This window comes from Lytechinus variegatus, chromosome 4 (assembly GCF_018143015.1).
Source record: "Lytechinus variegatus isolate NC3 chromosome 4, Lvar_3.0, whole genome shotgun sequence".
Classification (NCBI taxonomy): Eukaryota; Metazoa; Echinodermata; class Echinoidea; order Temnopleuroida; family Toxopneustidae; genus Lytechinus; species Lytechinus variegatus.
Window position 1 is genome coordinate 52,184,947 of NC_054743.1, and position 25,063 is coordinate 52,210,009.

The 25,063-nt window shown below is 35.1% G+C and overlaps 1 protein-coding gene across 1 annotated transcript; it reads left to right on the top strand.

The window, feature by feature from the left end:
- Positions 1 to 801: 801 nt before the first annotated feature.
- Positions 802 to 24,819, top strand: LOC121414294 (death domain-containing protein 1-like). Its single transcript, XM_041607421.1, has 14 exons — positions 802 to 907; positions 4,846 to 5,546; positions 6,963 to 7,071; positions 16,381 to 16,918; positions 17,812 to 18,175; positions 18,629 to 18,805; positions 19,152 to 19,444; positions 20,068 to 20,229; positions 20,662 to 20,922; positions 21,595 to 21,751; positions 22,085 to 22,297; positions 22,845 to 22,905; positions 23,909 to 24,048; positions 24,650 to 24,819. Exons 2-14 carry the CDS (start codon positions 4,968 to 4,970, stop codon positions 24,815 to 24,817), a joined length of 3,222 nt encoding a protein of 1,073 aa, XP_041463355.1. The 5' UTR covers positions 802 to 907; positions 4,846 to 4,967; the 3' UTR covers positions 24,818 to 24,819.
- Positions 24,820 to 25,063: the final 244 nt, after the last annotated feature.

Below are 25,063 nucleotides of genomic sequence, written 5' to 3' on the forward strand. Positions count from 1 at the left end.
GCCCTCAAGGGGTGGGATCTAATCAATATGAGTTATACCCCTCCTTTTAAGTTCTTATTGATTGTTACAGAACCATAATGAAGGTCTCGTTGGGTTTAATTTTTCATTCAGTTCTTTCTTTCCTTCTTTCTTTCTTTCTTTCTTTCTTTCTTTCTTTCATTCTTTCTTCTTTTTTTCTTTCTTTCTTTCTGTCTTTCTTTCATTCTTTCTTCTTTTTTTTATTTTTCCTTTCTCACCCCCCCCCTCTTTCGTTCTTTCTTTCTTCATTCATTCATTTCTTTCTTTCTTTCCTTCTTTCTTTCATTCTTTCTTCCTTTCTTAGTTTTATTTGTTTCTATTCCACCATTATGTGTGTCTTTTCTCCTCTCTTCACACAAATCATTCAATTACCAATGTTAAATCCCCTTAATAGGCCTATCAGTATTTATTTTTGAAAGAAGTTGTGTGCAATTCCATTATGATAGAACATGTAAACACACTTTATCAATACATTTACTTCCACACACGTAAGTCCTTATATTATAGTCACGTTAATGTTTCTTCACATGAACATGATCATGATAAACAACCTGCAATGACTCATTCTTCGGGGTAATTCTCGACCGGTAAAGTATCATTTACATACAATCTAATCTGGTTATTATCAATACAAACATCCAGACAGCCGGTACTTGAGCCGGTACTACGTGTTTTTTTCGTGTAATCCTGGACCCCCTCGGGTAATCTATTCTCTGTTGTTATGGCTACATGACGCTGGTATGCAGCACGTGTGCGTTCAACCGATAGGGGGTTAAAGGGTTTCCTCTTATACCCATATTCACAAGAGTAGATCTGTGAAAACTGTCATCCAGTCATGTAGTGATCGCATTCGTACCGTGGGTATATAGTTTCTGCCAGTAGTATTATGGTAAGTGATATCATAACAACCATTTCTTGCAGAACTTTCGTATTAATTTCTTGGTTGCCTATCAAAATTATAAGTACATATGTCTCATATACCGTAGATATATGAATTGTTTTATTTTTTGCGTGTGTGTGTGTTTCCTTTTTCTTGCATGTGTTTCTCTGTGAAGATCGACAAAGATCGAGTGTCACACTTTAAAACCGACTTTAACAAAATTGTTTACTATAAATTTGTTTTTTTTTTACCAGCATTAATGACCAAAGGATATACATTTTTTAGAACTTTGTAAACTTACTAATCCAATATTTTCATATTGGAAATACTCATTCTTCTAGGAGATTTTCGATCTTTTCCTTAGGGAGCCCTTTGTATATATATATATATATATATATATATATATATACATATATATATATATATATATACATATATATATATATATATATATATATATATGTGTGTGCGTGTGTGTGTGTGTATATATATATATTTTTCAATTTCTATAATGCTTTTTTGATAGAGGGGAGTCCAACATTGGCCATAAATTGTATGAGGGAGGAAAAACATATAAGAATAGTAAAATTTTGAAAGGGATCGAAACAATGAAGAAAGTTATTGTAAATTATAAAAACTTAAGAAAACTTTCCCTCATAAGTAGTTATCCCCACCCCCGGAGATGCAATCAAAATAAAAGACAAATAGCGTATTTCAACTTTGCCATCATAATAATCAACACTTTGATTGTTGGCATCAACGGAAAGACAAGACAAAGTATATGAAATAAAATGCCAGTTTTGTGTATTGGCCTGGGAGAGTATAGTATCCACCGTACATTCATATTGACATTCACCAATACGGCCAAATTAAAGTCACCACGACCAAGGTACGTAGGCAGTGATTACATACTTTCATAACTTGTAAATTCAAAACTTTCTGATTGTTCGTCTGATATTGTAACCTATCCTCTTAGTTTTCTACTCTACCCTATACGCTATCTACTCTTGAGTTTTCTTTTCCTCTGAAAACCATATTCATATGGTTTGGATTCTCCTATAGCCTTTGACGTTGTAGTGTTTGAGCAATATTGTAATGGCGGGTCCAGTATTAAACATGTGTCCAGGGGGTACGCTACTAAAAGAAAAAAAAAGAAGATCATCACCACTTACAAGGTGTGGATTCCCGTTAAAAAAAGAAGCGATGAAAGTTTTTTTTTTCATTTTGCCTGCCATGGGCTATACTCTAAAAAGAAATCAGTAAAAATGACTAGTTACAAGTCCACCCCAACAAAAACTTGATTTGAATAAAAAGAGAAAAATTCGACAAGCATAACACTGGAAATTTCATCAAAATCGGATGTAAAATAAGAAAGTTATGGCATTTTAAAGTTTCACTTCATATTACAAAACAGTTATATGCACATCTCGGTCGGTATGCAAATGAGGAACTGATGACATCACTCACTCACTATTTCTTTTGTATTTTATTATATGAAATATGAAACATTTGTATTTTCTCGTCATTGTCATGTGAAATGAAGTTTCATTCCTCCCTGAACACGTGGAATTCCATTATTTTAACATTATGTGCTTCAGGCAAGGAGGTCCTAATCGTCAAATGCGTACAAATTGAAATATTGTATAATTCAAACAATAAAAAACAAAAGAAATAGTGTGTGAGTGACATCATCGACTCTCTCATTTGGATGTAACTGGCTCGTTCATATAACTATTTTATATATGATATCGAAAGAGTCCAGAAGAGGGCACTCCGTATTATCTTCCAGGATCGATATCAAAGCTACGAGCATGCTCTCCAGATCTCGGACCTTCAATCGCTCAGTGAAAGAAGAGAAAACCTATGCCTACGATTCGCGGAATCACTCTACAGACATTTCCGTGATTGGCTGCCGGACATGCAAAGTATGAACCGAAAGTTGAGACACAGTGAGAGATTGAGAGACTTTAAATGCCGAACAGAAAGACTACGAAATAGCACTCTTCCTTACTTGGTTAAGACTCTAAATCAACATTTTACTTATTAGGCCCATGTAGTTCTTTCTTTTTGCATTTTATGTGAATCGAATGGACAGTTATCTCCATGTTATTGAATCTTCTTAGTACTCAAATATTAATAATGTCATTTTACTATTCATCAATTTTTTTACACAGTTGTGAATAAGATATTTATTTATATTCATTTCATGTTTCTTTGTATTCTGATCATGTGCAATATTAATATTTATTTCAATACAGGAGCATTCTTTAATAAAATTTGTAATTTTCAGTTAAATATTTTACTCGATATATTCCCAATTGCATATTTTGGTTAATCACTGAATTAGTACGATTTATAATTGATTACGTTTAATCATGAATGATTTTAATTTGATCATAATTTGAGTAGAGATTGCATGACTTTAGTTTGATTTTATTTTTACCATATATTCACCCAGATCATTCATTTTCATTTTAAACCTGTGCAATATCAATCTACAAACAACCAATTTCAAAATAAAGCATTCTTGTATAATAATATTGAATTTTAATAACTTTCGAGTAATATACTTCCTAGATTGCATTGTTATTCCCAGTGAATACACTTTTATTTCTCACTAATAATCGTTTCAAAGAGTACTACTTTCAATTATGCATGCATGTAATTATTTCATTTACTATTTATTTCTCGAACCAAATGTTTAATTGTATTAGTTATTTTATCCTGTACATACATTGTAACCATTGCAATTCAGTCTTTGGACTGCGAGAATGGATATTTTTTAATAAAATCCTTCAATCAATCAATCAACCAATTTATTAAAAATGAGCGAAACTTTGAAATGTCATAACTTAGTAATTATACATCCGATTTTGATGAAATTTTCAGCATTGTGCTTGCCTTGATTTTTCTCTATTGATTCAAATCAACATTTTTCTGAGGTGGACTTGACATTTAATGGGGTCAGCTGGGTGCAACTGTTATTCTAGTCATATTTAAATATTTTTGGTCGTATTTTACCAGAACAGAGTTATTTCTGACTAGAATGTTAGTAATGTGACTAGACATTTCAGTTGCACCAGGTTGACTACTGGTCTAGTCAATTTGACTGAATTGTTTTAAGAGTATATGTTCGTTTCCTATCACATTTCTTTCCAGCAGCCCCTAACATGCCTAACGACATATTTTCGTAAAATACTTAACTTCATTAATATGCATAAACCTAAATCATAAACAAAATATATAGTAATTAACAATGTCGTCAGCGCATGCGGTGCGGTGTTTGCCTAATTCTCGCATTTGCAATAGCAAGGTTGCGGGTTCGAATACGAGAGTATAGTGACTGCACTACGAGTGTTGATTTTCGAGTTTAAATCTGAACGAGAAAATCAACCCTAGTAGTGCAGTCCCTATACAAGCATTGTTAGTGTTAAATAAGCACATCATTTTTTACAGTGTATATTGCCCAACATTTTAAGAGTGTATGACGAAACGTTCAGAATGGGGGAGACGTTCTCTACTTTATCCCTCTTCCTGAATTTGTCAATATGCTAATAGTCTCCTTTAATTGTAATTAACATTACAAGATGGCAAAAAAGGCTATATACTGTCTAGGTTACACAGGTAAAAAAAGAGGTGTATAAGAACTTGCCTTTGGTCTGTTGGTTGCGCCGTATTATCATTTTATGTCTGTCGCATGACTCTATGCGTGCCGTTGCAAGGCAAACCATGCAAACATAACCCGTGTACTTCATCACTAATTTCTTAGATAGATAAGCACACAAGGCTTGGCAAAATTCTTAAAAAGTGTTCATAAAACCTCAACGTGCTGGTTATATAATAATATATCACATTAATACTAAGAAGGCAGGAAATAGCTAATTTGTTTATTACTATTTAGTATTCTACTATTTAATTGAAGTCATTCTCCTTGTTTTCTCTCCTAGGTTCCAATAGATGACAAAGATCCCTTTCAGAGAACAGGAGAAAGCGACAGATGTGATTACCATACTAAGGAGACATGAATTTCTGATTGAATGTGATTTCTGAATTAGCTACAGAAGACACCATGTCAGCTGATGATCCGAAATGCAGTCGAGAAGCAAAGAAGTCGAGTCTGATTAACGATCAAAATGAAACAAAATCTTCGTCACCAGCCAAAGCGGATGACTCGTTACGTGGTTCCAACTCATCGCTTCGTGACTCAACCAATGATCGTGTATCGGTAGCCAATGATAATCAGGCTATCGATGATCAATCCCTAAACGCTCGACCAGGAAGCAGTATGTCATCGAATGACCGACCGACAAGCAGCAAGTCACGAAGTCACGTCAGCGACGAAAGCGACTTCGACGACGGAACCGAGAATGATGATGGACAGAGCATACAGAACATGGATGCGCTCAAAGGAAACAGACCCAAGACAGGTCATCACAGGAGGAGACAGAAGGATGAACCTGACGTTGATGATTTCTCTGGTCTTGTGAGTGCTCTTAGACAGGAGACAGAGAATCTTGCTGCTCAGTTTCGTGATGGTCCTTTGGGGTCGATAAATGCTGATGATGATAAGGTTGAGACTGCATCTATTCATGATATCTTAGAGGAACTTACCGATTCGCTTCAAAGAAGTGAATCAAGAAGCAGTCAGGTAAGATTTAGCATCACCCAAAACTCAATCATCACGACTATCATCATCATTACCAAAATACTATACCATAAACAACGTATACCATAATGCATAATGTCAATGGTATAATAAACACAAATATAGAATGCAAATAAGTTTGATGTTTCTCTTTCCGCCAAGATACAAAATAGACTTATCCAATCGCATATTGTTCATTTTATTCAAGATGTAAATGGGGAAAGCCCTTAACTCAAAATTATTGAAAATACACGGTGTGTCAAGGGAAGATTAAGATTAAAGGGATATACTCCAATCTTAACTTAAAATAATATGATTTGAACAGATTAAGAAAAATCAGACAATCGAAACAGTGAAAATTTGATAAAAATCAGACAAGGGATAACAAAGTTACGACATTTTAAAGCTTTGGATTGTTTCGTTGCAGTTCTATGCATGTCTTCCCAAATAATCAATGAGCAAACCGATGGTGCCCTCTTATTATTTTGTTTTTTTTTATTTAAAACTATATTCATTCAAATTTTGTCTACCAAGAATGAAATAACTTGGACCGACAACTGATTTATTGCATTAGCTATCCATTTTTTGCAACTTATTTTGTTATAAAGGAGACATACAAACATGACTGTATGACAATACGCAATAATCATAATTACATGTAATAATTACAGAAAAGGAAAACTGAGGACATGGCATCATCGGTCCATATATTGTTTATTCAGGAGGGTGTGCATATTTTTTCACAAAATGTTTCTAAAATCTAAAATATATTAACTTCGTTATATCAGATTTTGATGAAATTTTCAGCGTTTATTATTATTTTTTTTTAATTTTCAGTCCGGAGGCAATTATGTTTTTCGTTCAATACTTGCGTACCCGGTTGTTTTGGAGGCTATTAATCAGTGTACAAATCTTGGACTTGTATTTTTTTTAGATTTTTGCTTCAATTTTCAATTTAATGGGTTTTTTTTTTTTGAAAAACCGTTCTAGGCGAGTCTGGAACCTGCGTCTTCATGCATGCATAGTATTATCCGGTTTGAACCTGTCCATGTACCTCCCATTAACCGTGTTAACGGTCTTATACAGGTTTCACTCTGTTTGTCTCTCTCGGATTGTCTTTATACCGTATATACATATTTCAATTCCTTTTAACAAGCTATGTCCATAAAGATCATCTGCTCATAATGCCGACCACTTTTATTGTATCCCTTAAAAGATATTGTAGGCTAACCGTTTCAACTGTCATGACTGTATTATAAGAACTTTTCCATCATAGAGACCATCTGCTTTAAAGACTAATTTCCTTGACTCCATGTCGAGTGTTTTGCAGGTTTACCAAGAACATATCCGTAGATATCTCTTTTTTTCCGTCTCCCTTGTATTCTTCATATTCAAGTTTCTATTGGTTTTGTTTTAAAGGTATGTGGTAGCATTGGTAAAGTACTGGAGGCCACAGGAGAGCTCCGAGACATACTCGAGGAGAAACTGAACCGGTCTGGATTACAGGTTGACCGAGAGAAATCAGATGGTAAGTATTTGTCATAAGTATTCCACAGTTGATCTACTGCTCATACACAAAATGTTGGGCAACATACTGTCCACTGTGTTGGGTAATGTTGGTAAAAAAAAAAATTCTGGGCAATTATTATCCAACTGAGCAAATTTAATACCCAATTATTAGTTTTTATAACCCAATTTGGACAGATTTTAACCAATAGTTGTATGGATAGTTTGTTGCTAAGGGATGGTTAAAAATTTGGCATTTTTTGTCCAACCATTTTAAGAGTGTAGTCTAATATCACATGGGATAAACCCGTTCGTTGTACCATTAATTTTGTATATTCACCGTTTCATAACTAAACGATTGGTCTAATTTCCATATTGTCTGTATGTAGGCCTATTTTTTTACTATATAAAATTAATCTTAGTGAAATAGAAAGTTCGTATAGATGACATGCTTAGTATATCACTAAGTGGTATTAGAGCATGCGCTAGTGAATATAAAAGTAAGTGGATACGTCCTACCTGGAAATTAGACTTAAAAAAGTGAATAAGCTTAATGATAATAAGACAAACTGATGAGAGGGTTTAGAACACTCGAAATTCATTTTTATCTCTAGATTTAAACAACAATTTAAAAACCTTTCAGTTTCCACTCCACAAAACACAAACTACCAATCACAAACGCTGTTAAAATTTATAATTGCGTGGTTTAAGTCCATCGCTCTACTAACTATTGTTCAAACTTTTAAACAGGTTTTTTTTAGAATTGTAATTTAAGAGTCTTAATATTTAGGTTTTAGAGCGACGGACTCTAACGTGCTTAACATTTAAACAGACTTTTTACAGTGTGAAAACGAGCTATACTTTTTATTTTATTCTATTTTTTTGCAGACATTCAATTATTTTCCAAAAGAGAAATACATATATTATAGTTTACAGATAATTACACAATAACCATAATAGATAATATCACGACGTATACAGTATGCCATAAGCTGAATTATATATTATTGAATGATAAATTACAGCTTATATCATATGCTATTTTCATGATTTCTGTGTAAAATTCGTTATTTTTATACAATAAGATTCGCTCAGCGATAATGAGTGATGCTATCAAAATTGATTCGTTAATCGATTGGTTGAATAGTTTTATTGATTGGATTCTTTTTCCACATGAAATCTCACAAAACATGCGGAAAATTGTAAACTTTGCAAAGAAAGAGGGCGAAACAGTTGATGACATGATTGATAGTAATAAGCGAAAAAGTTTTCTACAAAAGTCAGTGGTCTGAATTCGGATGTCCAGTTTAACCTAGACCATTATTTGACTCTGTGCTAATATTATGGTTAGCCAAGAATGCCAAAATTCTGTTCATATACATATTTTTTTAATACATTCTTTCTTATGTTTTAATGATGTATAAGAATTTTTAAGTTATTATTCATGCACAGATAGTTATTAATGAAGTGGGCACCGAATTTACTAACCATTTGAACCTCATACCATGCCTAGGTCTTGGCTACAACTTGTCTAGCTATACATGGAAAGTCCGGGGTTCGATCCCCGGGCAACAGCATCTATGCCCGTGAGCAAGGCATTTATAAATGCTCTTTCCTATATTCAAATAAATAGAAAGGCTATACGCATTATCGGTAACGAGGTGTGCACTAAAAAAAAATTGGGCAAAAGTTTGAATTATATCCCCTAAATAAAAATAAGGGACATACATGTATTAATATACATATATTGTAAAATATTCTTGATATACAGTATACCGTATGCATGTATATTATAAGCTTGATGAAGCTTGCAAGTTGCAACTAAGATCGTATACGCCTCTCCATCCATGCACTCCCAACTCAGCGGGATACGATGTTATACTGTCTTCATGACTGGATATACTTCATACTCAATCTACTTAGTGGTTCACTTTACACGTACTCAGGGCGGATGATATTTATATCTAAATAAATAGGGCAAAGTTCAATGCTGAAAATTTCGTCAAAATCTGATAACAAAATACTTAAGTTATTGAATTTAAAGTTTAGCGATATGAATTTAATGAATATTCATTAGGTGGGCTTATGATGTCATGTCCCCACTTTCTTGTTTCTTTTGTAATTCTGTGCAATCATAATTATTTCATATTTTCATACATGGGTACACAGTAAAAAAAATTATACGATGTTGTTTACTATATGAACCTCACAGTAACTGTTTAAACAGTTTAAACAACTGTTTAAATCTTAAGCAACAAAGTTTGATTTTCAATATCTAATTTTCAATAAATTAAACATGATTGTTTAAACGGTTAAACAAATACTGTAAGGTTCATATAGTAAACAACGTTGTATAAAATCTTAAACAGCGTTTTTTGCTGTGTATATGATATGTCTCCTCATGACAAAATAAGTTGCATCCACGAATATCTAATGCTTTAAATCATTTGTCATTCCAATATCTTTAATTATGTGAGGATAAAAATTAGAATAAACACAATTTCATGAAATAAAATACAAAGAACAAGTAGAGATATGACATCATCAATTTGCTCATTGAATATTCATGAATACAAGCATGGAACTGTTTCACCAAAATAATGTAAATCTTTCAAATATCATAACTTTGTAATTCCTTGTCCGATTTTAATTACATTTTCAGTATTGTGTTTGTTTGATTTAAATTTTCATTCCTCAGTACCCTTTTAGCTTTAGAGTGTCGTCTTTTTGTCTTGACGAGACAACGAGTCATTTTATCTCACCACGTCGAGTATTATGTCGACATGGTGATATATCTTGGCACGTTGACCTTCTAGTAATCATGGTAATAGCGTTATTATGTCGACACTTGACTTATAGAAAGTTGTAATTCGAAATGGTGAGCTTTAAAGAAAGTGATATCAACATTGAACATGTTGAAGATTCAGCAACCACGTATATCACCATGTCGACAACGTTTTAATAAGTCAACTTAGCAAAATAACGGTTTCTTTCTGTGACGACCTAATAATGCTAACAAGTCCACATATGAAGATGAAATATCTTCCCATTTTGTTAAGTAGATGGCACTTAAAAAGTACCGTGTTGAAGAGACCCAGTTGATAGAGTCTGAGTAAAGAGGGTATTGATCGAGGTTACAGAGATCTGAGTATACAAAGTTTTCTTTTTGTTCCGGCGATTGTTCATGTTTGGCACGCTGAGAATAGATGTAATGGACTATAATACAAAGGCGGAATAATGCATGAGATATTCCAAGGACCACCATCTGGCCAAAGGGAACTCTTTCACCAAATCATGACATTTAACAACTTTGCATTCAATTGCTTGTTAACATCAATCTAATCATGGTCCGTAACATTAACACAAAGCTTAGCGATTAATTGCTAAATGAAATGGCCTATCAAAATCACCCTTGCATGCGCATTTTTTTCTGTGGACTGACTATGAACCAATCAGAATCGTTCTTTCAAATTAGCGATTCATCGCTGATCTTTGTGTTACGGTGCCCATGGTTTCTACCTCAGTAGATTGGAATACAATATTCTGATTTTAAAGTCGTTTGAAAGGTCATTTGTTATTCATTAAACGTGTCATGAAACATCACCTTGATTTTGACCTTAAACAACAACAACAACAATATTCTGTTTTAATTATTGTGTTGTCTTACGCTTAAACAATGCATCCCCATCTTATCAGTCTTTATGATATGAATTCTAGATTATCATTGACTGAATCTATGGCATGGCAGCTTATATACATTAGCCTATATACATAAGCGTTCTTGTAATATTTCTAATGAATGTACTAATGACTATAGATCTATTGACCTGTCACGGTTTAAGATGAGTATGGTATATCCGCATTACTATTCTGTGAAATATATAACACGCGACGTGATTTAGCTCAGGCTTTCGAATAAAATGCCGGGCGTTTTATACTTGTTCCAAATCTTCCTCGTGTGTGTAATTAATAAAGGTATATAAAATGAAATACATTTTGTATCATTCATATTAGTGCATATTACTCAACCCGCACTCCAAATTACTGATTTTATGCTTCATATAAGTCATTGTAATCATTCATTAGCAGATTAATCCGATCAATGATCTGGTTAAGTGGTTGTGTTGTTTTTTATGTATTGTATAAGCGGGCAATAGAAAATTCGATCTATTTAGTGGTATTATTGCATTACACCAAGTCCAATAGTGTCGCATGGAACCACATCGAGCATCCTACACGAGTGGTAAATCCAGATACCCTTTCTTGTTATCAAAACACAATTAAAAAACTCTCACTTTGTTCTGTGTTTACACTCCATGTTGTATTTTAACACCAACTATCATCTCTTAACACCGGAATACACAGTAAAAACGCTGTTTAAGATTTTATACAACGCTGTTTACTATATGAACCTTACAGTAGTTGTTTAACAGTTTAATCAATCATGTTTAATTTTTTGAAGATTAGATATTGAAAATTAAACTTTGTTGTCAATATTTTGAACACTTGTTTAAACTGTTTAAACAATTTCTGTAAGGTTCATATAGTAAACAGCATTGTATAAAAATTTAAACAGCGTTTTTACTGTGTATGTCATTCTGAACACCGGATGTGTTGGGCCTGATTCTCTAACCTACCCCCCCCCCCCCTTCTAATTACTGCACCACCTTCGTCCCCTTCATATTTAAAATCACACCAAAACAAAATTAATTCTCCCAGTTTGCATCTGAAGTGTTTAGCTGCTTAAAATTTACCGATTCAATACGTCCACCTTTATTCAAGTCACTGAATAAATGCAGGAGTAGGTGGAATCCACTCACCCGCCCTCACCCCAACCCCGAATACACTATTCTAAATCAACATATTGAACAGGGGATGCGGAACGGCTTTAAAAGTGGGGAGGGGGGCTGACCATGCAAATAAATCACAACCGGAAGGTAATTTTTACGTTTTTGTACTCAGTTTTGAAAAAGTAGGGGCCAAAGCGTACAGCCCCCCTCCCCCTGTTTCCGCGGCCCCTGTTGAACACTTTTCTTGATTCCATGCTCTTCGGTAAATTAAATGAAAACACTGTATTGACCAATCATTAATCTTCAAGGTATACGCTATATAATAGACCTCTCTTCTTAATATAGGAGGTTGTTTAATCAGTAAATATTGTAAATTGGTGACGGCGCGGTAATATGTATTCTATTGGCTGGTTTAGCATAGTGGGCTGAACACACACAAGGATGACCACACTCTCTTATTATTGATATTAAGCCCTGATCACACTGAAGAAATAAAACAGCTGAAACGTTTTGAAAGTGGAATAAAAAATGAATTATCGATTGCTTGATTTCATTTTTGCATGATTTACAAAATAATGTCATGTGATATAAACTCCATAAATTCCTATTGTATTCTCTCGTAAAGGCTGAAAACATTCTTGTAATATAGAAGCATGTATGGATTAACATGATTAATGTGTGTGAATGTGATATCGAATGCACAGATAAAAACATTTGTAAGTTTTATAGAATTTGAGTGAAACTTAACTGGAATTCACCTCCAGAGTAAAATTTGAACTCGTGATTGGGATTAGCGTTCGTGATTCTAATCATGTTCTACTTTAGTTTTACACGTACTAGAAATTCGTCAGTAGCCTTATTTTTCACTGGAATCATCATTCAAATTACGTGTGAAAGGGCGATGATTTTTATCAAAGCAAATAAGGCGTTTTCGAAACTTTAAGTAAGGAAATAAATGCACTGAGAAGAGTCAGGCATACATAATGATCTCATAATTTAGGCCTGAGCATGTGATTTTAGACACTTACGTCAGTAACGACTTACAATTAAGGAATTTTTTAGATAGTGTGAACGGGTCGCTCAGAGAGCCATAGAAGGTTGGCCTGTTTTACGGGGTAGTTTTAGATTTGTGTACTTTTCTCTCTTCTCCCTAGTAACCGTACGCTAATACGGTCTGATATGATCACTATTACTGTATTCCAGTCAGCACTCTATCCAGCTTTCACATACAGCAACATACATGTACTTCATCACTTAGGATATTTCCAACTCATTCAGGCCCATTTTTGTGAACTTTCATCCAGGATTTAATGTGGTTTTAGTGCCGAAGTTCTGTATGCAATTATACAGGGACTTTAACTCGCATGAGGCGCCAGAGACTCATCAGGTAGTTATCAAATTTTACAATATGATAGTTCATTTTTGCAGTATACACAATGTGCTTCTGATACATCGGTCAGTGTCATATGAATATTGCGATGAATTAAAGATTTAGTTACTGTGTTCTATTATAGCTTTCTTAGCTAGCATCATAATATTGGCCAAAGTACATTTTTAAAATGACGATAATGTATACTGAAGATGGTGCATAATACAACTTATAGCTTGAAAGTACTGAAAAAACCCTGCATGAAACAGAGTTTAGAATTCTTCAAAGAATTATTTAATTATGTTTACCACTCGTGATAATGAAAGAAACCGATATTGTGTATTTTCCATGACGCAAAAGAATTAGACTTTATTCACAATAATTATGATGAGCTGTATTTAAAATCACCGGGTTCTTGAAATCCTCCTCCGAATAGGGGCTTTATTCATATTCATAACTCGCTAGTAAAGTGGGAGGTGGTTATACAAATTGCCGAAATCAACTTCTATCATTACTCAAAATCTCAGCAATCTAATTTTATGCCTTTTTTGTTCAATTTATAGATTCTATGTGTTACTAACTTATCCCCTAAAGCATTACTGTAAGAAAAATCATTTGTTTGCTAGATTGGATGTTCGAATCGTTTCAGGCTTTTTTTTTGTTTAGATATTTGGATACATTGTGCATAAAATAGTATAATTTTACCATGTTTATGTTAAAAAAAAAAACGCTTAGCACTTATTTATAGAGTGAAGTGTTATTAGATACTTTAAAGCTAGCCCTCTTTTTAATTATAATTTTAAGTATTTCTATGTCACTCTGTATGTGCATTGATAATTGTCTTTCCTGAATTTATCAAATATATAACTCGTGAAAAAAAAAACAGAAACAGAAAAAGCAAGGGACTGCAGAGATATCATAAATTCAAACTAACCACAGATAAAGGCGAAATTTATTCATGGCTGGTGGTGGAAGAGGTGGCAACTTTTATATATTAAAATAACAGAAAACATAGAGTCTCACGATTCATAAATTTATCTTTGGTACTCTTTCTTATATAGTTCGTGTTATTTCCACTTTCCCTTCCTCTTCTCGTTTCATCTTTATGTTGACAATTAAAGGGGGCAATAGATCCCTGTACCTCCACCCCTGCTCTGACCAAATATTTTGCAAATTAATATCCCCCCCCCCTTCCCCGGAAAATGTGATACCACCACCTTTCTTCTTAATCCTCAAAGCAACATTAAAATGTTTATAATGATAATGGCATAAAGAACATCAACACCTGCAGATATATGACGCAGTTTTAGAAAACATTAAAATCATTACGATGGCAACGAAACATGTTCTGTGGCTTTCATACACGAATGAACGTTACCATAGTAACGATTTATCACGATTAATTGATCCAATCGATCGACTTTGAGTAACATTCATCAATCTCGCGTTATTAACCATTCAAACTATGTGGGATGATGAATGTTGTTTCATTTCATAAATGTGATTGGGTGGAAACACCTAATCATAATGATGTGAAGAAGAAAAATAGATGTATATTCTACATGTACGTAGTGTTTGAAGGCTGTGAAAACAACAATATTAAGTTCCATGCATTTCCAATGCTTACCAGCAAAGTATTTTATCTTAAAAACTATTAAAAAATCGCGATTCTCGATATTGAGATTAATCATGTTAATTGTGCTTTTAACTTTAAAACGACCTGACTAATATGGCGTCATTTTGTTTTGTGAATGACAGGGGCGTTGATTCATGCTTCGGATGGCGGAGGGGGTAAGAAAATGGCCCAAAATTATGAAACAGAACATTGAAAAAAAATGACAATTATGTATGTTTAATAATACATTCAAGTTCAATGGTTTTATAGAGCTTTCCAATACTTTAAATTGAAGAATATATTTGCATTGAATATTGTGAATTGTCCAAGTTGTCAAAATTATGGGGAGCAAATCGATATACTTGCCCAAAAATATTTCCATGGGGTCGATCGCCCCCTGATCACCCCCCCCCCCCCCCCCTGAATCATCGCTTCTGGTGAATTGCATTGTGATTACATTGATTACATGCGTTTGTATGTAGAAAAGATCGATTATTTTTTTTATTATTACGAATTCGAGTTTTGATAAGCAAACCTATCATGATGATGAAAAATACTTCCTGCAAATTGATGAAACCTCTACAATTTTTGGCGAACTTTAAAAGGATACAATGGTTGTTATCGATTGATGTGATGGTATTAAACTGCAATTCGATCTGTCTTCATGAATAAAACATCTAATATCTCTATGAACCAACGAGTTTTACAAAATAATAACAATACGACATTCTGTTTTAGAATTTACAATGTTATCATCGATACCCACAATAATACCTTGATAACAATAGTCCTATTCTGAATCCAATATTCCATTCATCGTGAAAGTATAGCAACAAATATATAGAGTGTTTACGCGATTATACCAAGAAGTGTATCAAACACCTCAATTTTCTTATTTTATCTATCGTGTTTTGTTTTCTTCAACTTCAATCTCTAGCCAAAGCACATACATTCAAGAAATGTGTTGCTTTGTTTGGTTAAAACTGTTTCACATTGCTTTCTTCTGCAGCAAGTTCTAAGGAAAATTTAAATAGTAGTTGAATAATGTGCATACAATTCAGTAATTATTTCAATGTAGTCTGTATGACTGTTGGAAGTCCTCCCCCCCCCCCCCCTGCAAAAACCCCGGTGTTGATTTAACACCAGCTCGGAATCTACATGTTCACAGCAGAGAAGTATTGAAACAACACCAGTTTGGAATCAAACCGATGCTGTTTTAATACTAATTGGTGTTGTATAAACATCTATCTGGTGTTTGACCAAAACGAAACTGGTTTTAGACAAAAACGAAACTGGTGTTATTTAACACTTCTCTGGTGTGGACATATATAGATTCCGTGCTGGTGTTTAATAAACACCAGAGTTTTTGCAGTGCATATACAATACGCACATAATTTGGAATTGTATCAATACGGTTACAGGTACACAACTTTTATGCCTACTTCCATGCATGGGGTAACAAAATAAACAAAAATTATATTTAAAAAAAGCCTCAACAGCAATTGCATGCAATTAATTCATGCTTTTTATTATTATTATTTTCACTTCTTGATACAGATAACAAAAAGGGGAGCACTGAAGCTGTTGCTGCCGCTGCCGAAACACGAGCAACCCTCGCCAGACTAACAGCCGAAGTAGCCGAAGCTAACCGAATGGCGGCCGAAGCTGAAAACGCTGCCGCCGAAGCAAGAGCGAGAGCTGCCGAAGCCGCCGACGAAATCACCGAAGCCAAAGACAACCTTGAAAGCATCAAAGAGAAAGAACAAGTCGAAGAGAAGGATAAGGAAGAAGAACAGACACTTGCAAACGATGCTAAAGATGGGTCAGATAATAGTGTTGAAGAAGGGGAAAATGAGAAGACAGATGAAGCGGGGGAATATGACGAGAATTTTGAAGAGGAATCTGATGAAGATGTTGAGAACAAAACTGGCGACAATGATGAGAATACGAAGAAAGAAGAGGAACGTGATGGGGATAAACCAGGAAGAGAAGAAAGACGAACAGATGAACAAGAAGAGAAGGCAGACAATAATAAACGTGTATTGACACCACGATTATCAATGAAAGAGAATTTATTAGAATGGCCATATCATGTGTGAGTATTTATATTGGTAATCAGTATAATATAAATCATCATAGTATTCATAATGATAATAGCAATGATGATTATGATTGTATCATCATACGTAATACAAATTCAAATTCAAAAGTTTATTTATACAAAATCCTGACATTGAAGGATCATCATAAAAAAACGACAAGATGGATGAGACGAACTTTGGGCTGTTGGGGGCAGCAATATAATGACTATCATAACGATTTCGGCTTTGCTATACGCTGTATCATAAAATGCATTAATTGGGTGGTACCACGAGGAGGGGGTGTCGGGGAGAGAGACGGCCCCTGATTGTTCAGGCACTTAAAAAAATCAAGGAAAAGAAAGAAAGAAGAACATTAAACAGATAGATTCTCGGGTTGTTTAACGATATAACACCAAATTGAACATGTTGAATGTTATTAATTTCTTTTAATGGCGTTCTTATTTCGCCCCTTCCCAGATAAAAATACCGAAACCTCCTGTCGCTGGTATTGTGTTCCTGGAAATTGATATTTTCGCACAGCGATGTACGGATTATTCAAGAACATAGAAAACGTATTGCCTAATGCCCTTCATAACAAAGAACAACCAAGAATTCTTCGTCGTAAATTGGTAAATTAAAACTGCAGTTTAGTCAATGAATCTGGACAAACGACATCTTTGCAATTTTTCGTCACCTCCGAAACATAGGATGAAAGAAATGCTGTTCCGGTTAATCAATTTTCGAATAAGACCTACCAGCTGTACTTTGTCATTTGACTGGCATTTTCAATCTATTCACTGTGTTGTTGAATCCTCCATACGTCGCAGAGCAAAAACTCCCCCATAGCTCAAATGGAATGCTCTGGTGATAAGGTTTATTACTAGATGATCTGATTATTATCTTTCAGACTTCCCTTAAAAGTAAATGGAGAGGAAGAGGTTGGGTGTGTGATTCGATTTAAAGATGATTTCTTCCCGCCTCCTTCATCACTTCATCTAACCTGTCACCTACACAACAACCTCAGTACTAACGCCATGGATGACAGCGAAGAAATGGTTAGCAATGTAATCAGACTACGCCATGAAGACGACGATGATGACGATGAGGAGCATGACGATCTCGGGGCTCCCATCGTGGTAGCGATACCGTATACGGTATCAGCAAGGATGACGAGCACGAAAGAGTTCATCGTCAAGATGAGAGGAAGAAATGATGAGGATTGGCAGACAGTTGCTACCCTGGCAACTGAAAGTACATTTATAGAACAAAAGGTAATTTTTTTTCCTGTAAAAACAGCCATCATCTCAATAAGTGTTTTTATCATTTATTCATCATCGTCAACATTATTATCTTATTACCATTGTCAATTTTTACTTCCATCAGTGTACAGATTAAAATCTGCTCCAAGCTGAACTATTTATATCTAAATAAATAATGTAAATCTATAAAATGTCATAAATTTGTCATTCCTTGTCCGATTCCGATCAAATTTTCAGTGTTTCGTTTGTCAAATATTTTAAAAATCTGTTCAAATGATATTATTTTCAGCCTGGATCACCCCCTTAACAGTCAATAACAAGTCATGATAGAGGTAGATGCAAAAGCACTATAAGGCCGACAAATCCAATTGATATATACTTTCAGACAAGGCTGTCTAGAAATTGTAACGCAGGCTTTGAATGAACTGAAAGTCAGTGATAAACCTTTATAACGATTTTAAACAGGGTCCGTTTGCTGAAGTTAAGACAACCCGCCTTGCATCATTTGTAGTGGTTGCTAGGCTAGCAAGAGATAAACAAACGGTTACTAAGAAAGGTGGAACCTTGAAATCGTCTGCTGATCATCGAGTTACCATCACGTATCCTATGGGAGCATGCAGTCTCATCAGTGTTACTTTAGAGGTGAGGTTACATCCTTGTTCAAGAGCCCCATCTCAAAACCTTAACATGACGACCCCTGCATCCCTATCCAAAGGAGTGTTACATAAAATGAGTAACCATAGGAACTGTGTTTCTCAGCCACTCAAAATCAAGGGAAATTGTCAGATCTAACAGCTAAGGTTGCCAGCTTTGTTAATGAAATACCTGCCTGGAAGTTATGATTGGTACTGATGAAGTATAATCTAACATTGACCGTGCCACATTTGACCATCTGCAATGTAACCAAAAATCTATATACTTGTTTCACCATCTTATACGGACCATTGAAATCAAATGATGCATTATTGGTTTACCATATCACATACAGGTTCAACCGGCTGAGAATGTAGTAAGCGAGATTAAATCCCGTCTTCGTCACTGTTCAGAGCTTATAACAGCCAGTCCTATCATTCACCTGACCCATTCAACAAAGAAACACTTTGAGAAACCTGTTACACTAACCATACCATGTCCACCCAACCCACACAAGAGCAATGATGCTCCCGGAGGAGCGGGAGATTCTACTGGACCAGGAGGTGGAGCAGGAGGAGGGGGAGGGAAGAAAGAGAAATCTACCAGCAATATGGATCCTCTACATCCTGAGGGTGTGGTCGTCATCAGGTATAGAAAGATTTCTTTCGTCTTTTTTTATGATTGGTTGAGAAATCCTCCTAAGATTCAATTTTTTATTGATGAAATGCAACTTGAACCATATCCCAGCCATGGCGTATAGTTTCCTTCAGCAAGAAATTCATCCACATTGTACTGCACTCAACCCAGGTGAGGTGAATGGGTACCTGGCAGGAATTTATTCCTTGAAATGCGTGTGCGCTGTAATCTAAGTAATTACGGCTGCCAAGCTACAGCTGGGGTAATGGGGTAATAATATCCAAGTCCTTTGGAAGTGCATAGAGACATAATTCATAATGTGATATGCGCTATACAAGAACTATATATTATTATTATATACACACACATAAACTCAAACATCCAATCCCACTCATACTACGAAATGATATAAATAACTCAGAAGTGCAATGTAAATTGACCAGACTTCAGCTCCACCTTGCTTCATCCAGTGCTGATATCATTCGAGGAATATAAATACTCCACAACCATGAAGAGTGAAATTAAACACTTTTATCTTAATTTCACGATAGATTCTCTCCCATTATTATGTTTAAAGAGAGTGAAAAGAGTATACTCCTTTCAGGCAGAAATTTCATCTATCCTTTTTTTTCCAGATCAACCAAGAGTAGTATCTTCGGCGGTGATCCTTCTCAGGACGCCCTCTATCTGTTAGCCAAACAGGAGCAAACTTCACAATGGAATGAGCTAGATGATATACCTATCAGACAGATAAAGAAAGACGTGGTAGCCATAGATCTCAGTGAACCTGTTAGTAGGTAAGACTCCCTGCTCGTATCTATTCGTACCTGCAGCTCGATTGATAGCTCTCAATGCCGTATCTCAAAAACTAAGTCAGGGGTGGCATTTTTTTCTTACTACAAAACTTTACGACTGTTAACAGATTCTTCCATTACAAGTTTTTATTTTCAATGTATCGATTATCACTGATTTATAATGGCATTACCTTGCTCATATATTGGAGCAAAAGTTGTGATTTTAGGACAAATATATGTAATTTCTTCACATATCAATGCCCCTTTTTTTCTAATTCACCCACTGCCTTGGTCATCAACGATTACTATCGAAAATATCTAGCTAATTTTTGACATTTTACACGCCCCGTCTGCTACATCCATTATAGACCTGTTCAACTTGCTCGCTCATGTAATATTCCGAACCATTGCACTCATAAACATTCTATCCTATAGGTTGGTTATCTTAAGGGTTGCCCAGGAAGCTCGCTACCCTGTCAAGAGCATCGCCAATACCTTCGAACTTGCTCTTCAAATTCGATATGCTAAACTCGTATTCATACCCAAGGAAGACGAGCCTCACCGAGCAGTGGTTACATGTGTGCCTTCCAAGCAGTTAGACAATGTCCTCAGAAAGCTTCTCAATGATGGTTATGACGGATCACCGGATCATAGCGATGATATACCAATGACAGAGGGACAGGAAATTACACTCAGGTAAGGCCTCGAGCTGTTGCATCGGTCTAAACTTTCCCAATTAACTTTGTCATCCAAAGGTCACATCTATGGAATCCCCCCGCCCCCATTTTGATTGGCTATATATCATGGTAGTAATTACTGGATGGCAAAGTTACCAAGATATAGTTACTTTTATATAATTATATAGCATGCTCCGATAGTCATTTCCAAAGTTTAATCATATAGTGGCTGGCTTTAACATTGCGTGTGCCCCTCCTTTAAAATATCTTCACACTACTAGTATACTAACCAGTGATTGACTAGAGTGGTTGAGTTACTATGAAATTAGAAGGGAAAAAAGGTCCATTGCCAATAAAAAAGAAAGAAAAAGGGAAAAAGAAAGACGAAGAAAGGAAATGGTAAAATCTTATATTATATTATGCTGAATTTAATGTCAAGATCTATCACAATAATTATTTTTTTCATTTAAAAAATGCCAAAGTCGTGGCTTGCTCGCTTTGCCCGCTCGCTACTTTTTAGAAATTTTCCCCATATACAACATGTTGTAACCCTCAAAATATTTGATTCATTACGCCACTGTTCAGAAGGACCAAGAAGAATTCATTGGAATCGCATTATCTTATCAATAAGAACAAGTTCTTGAACATATTGAATCAAATATCCTTTTTATTATGTTATTAATTTTATCAGGTTCAATGGCAACGTTCAGATGGTAGACCGAAATGAATTGAAAATTAATTTTCATTCTAATCGTCGGATCTTTCACTACATCGAGTTAAAAGAAGTCAATCGATTTGGAAATCACAGTTCACCTGAGTACCGAGGATGTGCTGAGTTCTATGGAAAGGTAGTCTTTGTCTTATGGGTTTATCATTCATTTGGTCTGTAATTAATTGGGCTACCTCTAAGATTAGATAGTCCACTACCATATAGGCTAAACCCGTTTTGATCTGTATAATTGTTTTGAAATACACTACCAAACATTTAGCTTAAGCACTTAATCTAAATTAAGTTCGTAAAGATATCGTCTAAAATGAAAGGTCGGAAATTTATACTCAACATGATTCTATTCTGAGTTTTACTTTACCAGTAGATATGATGGAGAGTTGGATAATTATAATGTCATCTGTAATGTCATTATATAATGTATGTTTGTCTCATCTTGTTGCCATGGTAACAGGCTCGCATCACACTGGAAGACATGGAAGACCCTGAGGAAACTATGTTGAAAGAAGCAGAGGCGAAAGCAAAAGAGAAAAAGACAGAGAAGGAAAACAAACCAATTTCATTAAAAGATGAGAAAAAGATAAAGGATAACAAGTCATCAGATCAGAGCAGTTTCTTCAAGAATTCGCCTGACTTACTCTGCAAGCTTCATATTGCTCTACCAAAGGTAGGGTCAGAGTGCTAGACTTGTTTAAGATTTATTTATTTTTCTGTATTTGATTTGATTGTCTTTCTCGTTTTCCGCATTTCCTTTCCTTTCATTCCCTCTCATTCATATTTCTCCCCCGACAATTTCACTTTCTCTCAGTCAAACGAGGAAGATATTCTATATCTAAATGCAAATTAAGAAAAATAATCATATGCATTGTGTAGAAGAGGAAATAAATATATCATGCTAAGTGCTTTTTAGAATCGAGAAATAGCATGTTGAAATGAAGTGAAATTGAATTTAAGAGAGGGGAGATAAGAGATAAATATAGAATAAGACGCAATCATACAGGAAGGAGAGAGAGAGACGGGTGGTGAGCAGAGCCATATACCATTACTATAAATGGCTGTCATCGAATCTTTATTACTAGCCTGCTATGAATCATATTTCTATGCTATAGCTCATCATTCACAAAATTACTTTGTGCTTTACTGGTATAGCCTAGGCCTATGTTTGATAAAATATACTGTATTGAATGCATGACGAATTTGTTTTTGTATTACAGACTGAACCAGATCAACCGCTTCCTCCAAGCCGGTATAGGACTACGGCTATAGATGCAGGAGGTAAGATAAATATCATTATATATCCCTATATATATATATATCCCTACATCCCTCTCCTTCTTTCTCTGATGATGATGATGATAATGATGTTGATGATGATGATGATGATGATGATGATGGTGGTGATGATTATGGTGATGATGATGGTGATGATGATGATGATGATGATGGTGATGATGATGATGATGATGATGATGGTGATGATGATGATGATGATGATGATGATGATGGTGGTGATGATGATGGTGATGATGATGGTGATGATGTTGATGATGATGTTGATGATGATGATGGTGATGATGGTGATGGTGATGACGATGATGGTGGTGATGATGATGATAATGATGTTGATGATGATGTTGATGATGATGATGGTGATGATGGTGATGGTGATGACGATGATGGTGGTGATGATGATGATAATGATGTTGATGATGATGTTGATGATGATGATGATGGTGATGATGGTGATGGTGATGATGATGATGGTGATGATGATGGTGATGATGATGATGATGATGGTGATGATGATGATGATGTTGATGATGATGTTGATGATGATGATGATAAGGGTGGTGATGATGATGATGGTGATGCAGATGATGATGACGATGGTGGTGATAAAGATGATGACGTGTGTGATGATGAGGAGGAGGAAGAGGATACAAAATGGATATTTGATTCATTAGAAAAAAATTACGGTTTCCATAAAATTCCACTGGGCACTCGATCATAATAAAATGTTTGTGTATCTGTTTATGTTTCTATATAATCAACATTCAAATGTTCATCAGACTTCAGATTGGTTTTATGTTGTAGGTATCCATGCACAGCTGATCAGGCCTCGAGACAGAAATATGGTAGAAATCACAATATCGAAAGGAAATACTCCCCTTAAAACAAAATGATAAAAAATAATGCAAGACCTAAACAACCATTAACTTCATTGTATTTAATAGTAAATTCCCTACGATTGAAAGGTAATGATTATTTGTTTTATTAGGTATGGTGTGTAACTCCAACCTACGATGGTTAGCTAGTGAGCTTGGCAATGAATGGGAATCATTAGCTGGATACCTAGGATTGAAAAAGAATCGTGTTCAGAGCATTAAGAGAAACAATCCTGACGCGCAAGAACAACAGGTAAGTCAAACAATTTCATTTATAGGGGTACTCCAGACCCGGACTCCAGGCCCGTGACCCCAGGCTGAAAATGATAGGATTTGAACTGATAAAGAAAAACCAGAGAAACATAACATGCTCAGTGAGCCGGAGTACCCCTTTAATGCTTCCAGTTGACGACAACTACAAGTACAGAATCAACCATGATTCAAATCTTACAATTTAAGTAGTATTTTTCATTGATCAAGATTTCATTAGTAAAACAAGTTTCACGAAACGGGGTTAAAGACCCAAAACAGGAGCGGATCCAGGTGTTTCTGAAGGAAGTTCTTTTTGTCCCAATTATTTGACGAGCGAACCCCACCCCCCCCCCCTCATAAAAAAAGTTTTCACTCCTATATAAAGATAGTTTGGGTTATTGTTTTCTCTCTTTTTTGGGGGGGTGCAATTTTAGGTATGCACCAGTAATTTCACACTGCCCCCACACTCTAGATCCACTTCTGCATAATTCGTATATCACTGTGCCTTGTGTATATTATCCCCCTCCCTCCACATTCAACATTTTCTTAACATAATTAGAACATAATTTTGACTCTTTCTGTATCTTTTGTATTTTCTCTAGATCTTTGATATGTTAGTTACATGGAGGAGTAGCTTACCCAAAGCCTACAATAAGGATAGGAAGATATTATCTTCATTGACTCGCTGTGGGAGATATGATCTTGGCGAAGAACTACGATATCGAGATAGCGAACCAGACAATGAATACGCAGAAGATTTTGAAGATTAGGATAATTATATTTATTGTTTAAAAATATCATTATTTTTGTCTTATTCTTGATAATGATTAGTGAAATTACACATATTTCTAATTCTATTTTTGTTTTGTCTATATATGTCGTAAACAGTATGTTAGGTGCACGACCCCCCCCCCCCCTTCTTGTCTCTTATTGCTCTTGCTCTATTATTTTTCCCCTCACTCCTTCTCCCTCTCTCTTAGTCCATCTCTCCAACTCCACTCTCATCTATCCATGCC

Bases quoted from the DNA above. Each gene is read 5' to 3' on its own strand.
- LOC121414294 (XM_041607421.1), top strand. From the start codon at position 4,968: ATGTCAGCTGATGATCCGAAATGCAGTCGAGAAGCAAAGAAGTCGAGT. The intron at 16,919-17,811 runs GTGAGTATTTAT...ATTATCTTTCAG, and splicing joins TTAGAATGGCCATATCATGT to ACTTCCCTTAAAAGTAAATG. The intron at 18,806-19,151 runs GTGAGGTTACAT...TATCACATACAG, and splicing joins TCATCAGTGTTACTTTAGAG to GTTCAACCGGCTGAGAATGT.